Genomic DNA, 5,785 nt, shown 5'->3' with positions numbered 1-5,785 from the left:
TTATGTTTTCTTATTTTGTATATTTGTTTATTCTAAATTTCTTGCTTTTATATCACTGATAATATTACGATATATATCTAATGTAATATTTTTATTTCTTATATACTATATTTACTTATTATTTATTTTTTTCTTATATTTTATATTTATTTATTCTAATATTACGATAAATATTTAATATAATATTTCTATTTTTTATATTGTGTATTTAGTTATTATTTATTCTACTATACATTTTTCATATATATGTTTAATTTAGTTTTTTATTTCTTAATTGTATATTTACTTATAATTTAATTTTCTTATATTGTATATTTACTTATTAGTTTAATGCAATGTTTCTGTTTATTTATTTATATATTATTTATTTTTTCTTATATTGCAAATTTACTTATTATTTATTTTCTGTTTTACAAATAATAATGCCACGTATCATCTTTCGGAAGAATTTGTTTCGCTGATGTGGACGCTCTATGGAGCCTCAAAAGGTTCCTTTTATTAGTATAGAAAAATATATTTATTTATTCTAATATTACGATAAATATTTAATATAATATTTCTATTTCTTATATTGTGTATTTAGTTATTATTTATTCTACTATACATTTTTCATATATATGTTTAATTTAATTTTTTATTTCTTAATTGTATATTTACTTATAATTTCTTTTCCTTATATTTTATATTTACTTATTAGTTTAATGCAATGTTTCTGTTTATTTATTTACATATTATTTATTTTTTCTTATATTGCAAATTTACTTATTATTTATTTTCTATTTTTTAAATAATAATGCCACGTGTCTTCTTTCGGAAGAATTTTTTTCGCTGATGTGGACGCTCTATGGAGCCTCAAAAGGTCCATTTTATTAGTAAGGATATATTGCAAATTTATTTATTATTTATTTTCAATTTTTTAAATAATAATGTCACGTGTCATCTTTCGGAAGAATTTTTTTCGCTGATGTGGACGCTCTATGGAGCCTCAAAAGGTCCCTTTTATTAGTAATAATTTATTTTTTCTTATATTGCAAATTTACTTATTATTTATTTTCTATTTTTTAAATAATAATGCCACGTGTCATATTTCGGAAGAATTTTTTTCTCTGATGTGGATACTCTATGGAGCCTCAAAAAGTCCTTTTTATTAGTAAGGATTTACGTGAGCCAGCAATAATATTTTTTTAGTAACGTGTTTATAACAGTTTTTTTTTACAACAACGTGTTTATAACAGCTATACGATTATAACTTAACCTTTATATTATATGTTAACAATGCTTATAATAAAGGATATTATTTTAATGATGTACAATGGCATATTATGCAAATACTTTAGTAAGAGAAGCGTCTTTTAAATTGAAGATGTGAGAAGCCCTCATATATTGACAAATCAGCATAACACCATTTTGTGAATATTTTACACATTTAAGATTTAAGGTTACTTATTAAAAAAATTTCTCCTTTTAATATATTAGGGGATATTGCAGTCATAAAATTATATTAAAATTTATATCTTAAGAAAACCAATTAATATAGTTACTTTCCAATAAAAATATATAATTAATGAATTCTGGTTCGAGATTCCCATTACATCATTAATAACAACTTAAAGAAATACTTATATATAGTTTTTTTTATTTACTTATAGATTTTTTTTTAACTTATATATAGTTAAATAGGCTTAAAATAAAATCTCCAAGGAACCCATCAAGAACATAGGAGGTGTACGATCCTCTCAAACATTTCCGAATGGATTATTTGGATCTGAAAAGTTGATGTCAAGGTCCAAAGGAGGTTCATTATGGCCACCACGACCATTAACGCCAAGAAAGTCCAAAGTCCGCCTATCAGGGCCTCCCATGCTTAGATTGTTTCCGAAACGATGGTCGAAAATGCTGCTACCGGGCCTGCCTTGATGATCACTTGTCGCAGCTAGAGAGTTCATTTGACCTTGAAAGTTTACATTACCATTGCCTCCAAAGTTATTAGCGGCCACACTTGACCCTCTAAGCAGAGCAGGAGGAACGTTGTTGTCAGCATGGTTGAAAAGAGGAGGAGCACCTGTCTGATCAGAGAGGTTCTGAGTGTTGGCTTGAAAGTATCCGGGATTGAACAAGTTGTTATTGTTGTTGTTGCTGTTGATCAGACCGTGCTGGTTCATGAGATTCTGGTCGTTCCGTGCCAACAGTCCTTGGTTCGAAGGGTATTGCATGGGGAAATTAGTAGGAACATGGTTAGGGTTTGTGGTCTGAGGAAAAATGTCTTCAAACTTTTGGGACGATGAACGGTTCAGATTGTGACCTGGAGCTAGAGGGGCAAAACCAGTGTTTGAGTTGTTACCAAAATGGTTGTGAGAGACGGCAGAAGAAGCACCGTCGTAAAAGCCATGTCTGCTACTGCCATCATTTCCACCAGCGGCTGCTAGCATTTCCGTGAAGCTCAAGTTAGGGTTTCCTGCTGACTCTTGTGCTAACGCATCACAGAATGCCCTATGCGTGTCGTAACTGTCTCTTCTGCAATAACACCCCAAAAACAAATACTCCATCCGTTTCAGATTACTTGTCATTTTAGACTTAGGCACACAGATTAAAAAAACATTTAATTTTGTATATTTACTAGATAAAAACGTCATTACCAATACACCTAACCACATTTCAACCAATTGTAAAATAGATTAAAATATAAAATCATTCAATTTTGCATTGAAATTATAAAACGACACTTATTTTGAAACAAAATTTTTGTCCTACAACGACAAATAATCTGAAACGGAGGGAGTATGTAATTAAGATACTCAATGTTATCAATTCACCGTAAAAAATATATTTGAATTTGGAATAACAAATGTTAATGGCTATAGACTATAACATGTATGAGTTAACCAACACGTTTTTAATGTTTTTATCACACTAGTATAACCGATTCTTATTCAAAATGATTCATAATATGAACAAAACTATCAAAAGGAAAAAAAAGGTTATAGAATGGAACCAAGAAAGACGTTATATAGTTAATTACCTAGAGAATTTGGTATCACAAACACATCGATACTCTTTGGTACCACAAATCTTAGAGTGGGCTTTGCAATCAGATTCAACAGCGTAACACTTATCGCATTTCTCGCATTTAAACTTCTTCTCACCGTGCTTCCGGTAATAATGCTTCTTGATTCCTGTGAGGTCTCCGAGAGCACGTGACGGATCATGGTAGACGCACGTGGGCTCCGGACAAACATACACCTTCCTCCTTACTTCTTCGTCAGACTTTTGTTTCAGGTTAAATGGAAGGTTGTGTCCTCTCCTGTGAAGCCGGAGATTCTGTTCTCTTTGAAATCCTTTTTTGCATACTTCACATTGGAACCTGTTCGTCACCATTATCTCCTCTGGAGACAAGGCTATCACTTCAGCATCTGGACCTTATGAATCACCACAATACAATCCATTAGCCAAGAGACAATATATAAGTAATTGAATAGACTAATCTTCTTGTAAAAAAATTCTAACAATACTCCCTCCGTTTCATATTAAGTGTAGTTTTAGAGAATTTTTTTTCGTTACAAAATAAGTGTCGTTTTCGATTTTCAATGCAAAATTTATTAATTTTATGCAAAATTTATTTTTCTATTGGTTGAAATATGGTTAGGTGTATAGGTAATATCGTTTTTTTATAGGAAATGTACAAAATTAATTGTTTCCTTAATCCGTGTGTCGAAACCTAAAACGACACTTATAATGAAACAGAGAGAGTATAAAATATAATCTGGTCAAATGATGATGATATTAATACTTATATTATCGATAATAACTACAAAAAGTAAATTAAGTCAAAGGTTATTTGGAACACTTCATTTATAATAACATATGATGATAAGAGTTCAAGGTTATTTGGAACACCTCATTTATAACAGCATATGTTAAGAAGAGGTATTTACTTGGGTTTCCTGGTTTGTTTCTTAGTCTCCTGGGTGGTGGAGAAACGGAGTTGGGCCGTTGATTCATTGTCACCGCCGTCTCTTCACGGTTAAAGTTGTTTGTTCCGATGGCTAAGAGGGGGAAAGCCTGAGTGGAGGATGATGAAATTGTGTTGTTGTACGATGAAGACATCTTCTCACGGTTTGCTTTTGCGTATTCCACAAAGTTCCATTAGTAAAATAGTTGGTAAAAAAAAGGTAGAAATGAAATATGTTTCAAAATAATTAGAAAGCAAATATTTAGATGAACAGGAACACGCCATGGAGATTGACGACATGAAAAGGAAAAAAGCCACTAGAAGACATTTACGAGTAGAACAAATATAATTCCAAAGAGTTAGATTTCATTTGCAACTTTTTGAAAGAAGACATATAATAAGTTGTTTTCTATTGTACTCCTAGTGTTGAGGTGCAAAGAAAGAAACCAAGAAGAAAATACCAGTAAATAGCTAAAGTTTAGAGACAAAGAAAGACACCAAGTATAGATGATGATGATAATGTTTGAGGGTGAAGAAGAAGAAGCCTTAGGCAAATTATATTTTTAAGTAAACAAATACACACCTCAAACAATCCTATCTCTCTCTTTCTCTGTTGCTCTGCTCTTTAATAATTAGAAGTGAGTCTTGCAATATATAAGCCATAGTCCATTTCACCTTTTCCTAAATTGACTTTTAAATACATTAATTATTTTTTAATACGGTTCAACTCTGTAACCGTTCGGTAATTATTTATTGAAAATTAGTTGTAGATATTGAAATCACTGTTCAAACTTATCCATTGTAATTTTGACTATCATTAATTAGCTATCGTAAATATATGACATAATAAAATATTATTATCTTAAAATTATTTTAAATTTACGTATTTAACGTTTTGGTCATAAAATAAGAAATAAAATATATTTTTGTTTTATTTATTATAAAATCATATGAAATTCACTTAATTTTCATAGAAGTATATTATCAAAAAAATTAAAATCATTGTTTTTGAAATAATATAGTTTAGAATATTTGGTTAATTAGAATTTTAAACCATTTAAAAAGAAGTTTATTGTATATTTTTAAAAAAAAATTCACTTCATTTAAATCGTATCTCTTTTCTTTTAAACAACTAAAACATTCACTATTTCTTATACTTTTTCCTACCTTGAAGGTTATACTTTTAAGAAGAAAATATTACAAATTTTGTTCAATCATAATATTTAGTGTCATACTTTAACTATTCAAAATGTATGATTTGATATAATTTGTTAAAGATGATTAAAAAGGTGAGTCATATATTTTAAATAATGTACAAATGGTTTAATTGACATAACTAAATTTTATCTAAACCACTTTTACCCTCAGAGGAAAAAAACATTTATAACCCTATGGTTAACTTATTTAGATTTAAGGTTTAGAGTTAAGAGGTAGGGTAGGGTTTTTGGAATGTGGAGTTTAGGGTTCTAATAAATATAATTAAATTTTTCAATTTTTTAAAAGATTTTTAAAAATAGTTTCAAAAAGAATTTTAAAATTTCAAAAAGAAAATTTGAAAAAAATATTTGATAAAAAATTCAAAAACAAAATTATAAAAAAGTTTGAATTTGAAAAAGTATAATTCGAAAAGATAAATTTATTTATTTAAGGGATAAGAGTCATTTGCCTTCTTTTAATAAATAAAATATTTTTAAAAATGTCTCTTTAGTGATGGTAAACATGAATAATGATACTAACAAAATGGTAATCATGAAACTTTCCCCTAATTTTGTAATCATCTAACAAAATATTTTGATATAAAGGAAATATTTTACTAATTTCCATATATTTATAAAT

At 28.6% G+C, this 5,785-nt stretch overlaps 1 protein-coding gene across 2 annotated transcripts; it reads right to left on the bottom strand.

Moving 5' to 3' along the window:
- Positions 1-996: 996 nt before the first annotated feature.
- Positions 997-5,430, bottom strand: LOC125587488 (protein indeterminate-domain 6, chloroplastic-like). 2 transcript variants are annotated; one of them, XM_048758083.1, is made up of 4 exons: positions 4,533-5,430; positions 3,933-4,118; positions 3,020-3,416; positions 997-2,514 (listed from the first exon to the last, which is right to left on the bottom strand). In XM_048758083.1, the coding sequence occupies exons 2-4, from the start codon at positions 4,102-4,104 to the stop codon at positions 1,737-1,739; spliced, it is 1,347 nt and encodes a 448-aa protein (XP_048614040.1). In that variant the 5' UTR covers positions 4,105-4,118; positions 4,533-5,430; the 3' UTR covers positions 997-1,736. The 2 variants fall into 2 exon arrangements, with proteins under 2 accessions (XP_048614040.1, XP_048614041.1); XM_048758084.1 differs by lacking the exon at positions 4,533-5,430 and having other exon boundaries at positions 3,933-4,520.
- Positions 5,431-5,785: the final 355 nt, after the last annotated feature.

Source organism: Brassica napus, chromosome C5 (genome assembly GCF_020379485.1).
Source record: "Brassica napus cultivar Da-Ae chromosome C5, Da-Ae, whole genome shotgun sequence".
NCBI lineage: Eukaryota > Viridiplantae > Streptophyta > Magnoliopsida > Brassicales > Brassicaceae > Brassica > Brassica napus.
The sequence above is the reverse complement of the archived record's forward strand: the minus strand, read 5'-3'. Positions and strand labels throughout refer to the sequence as shown.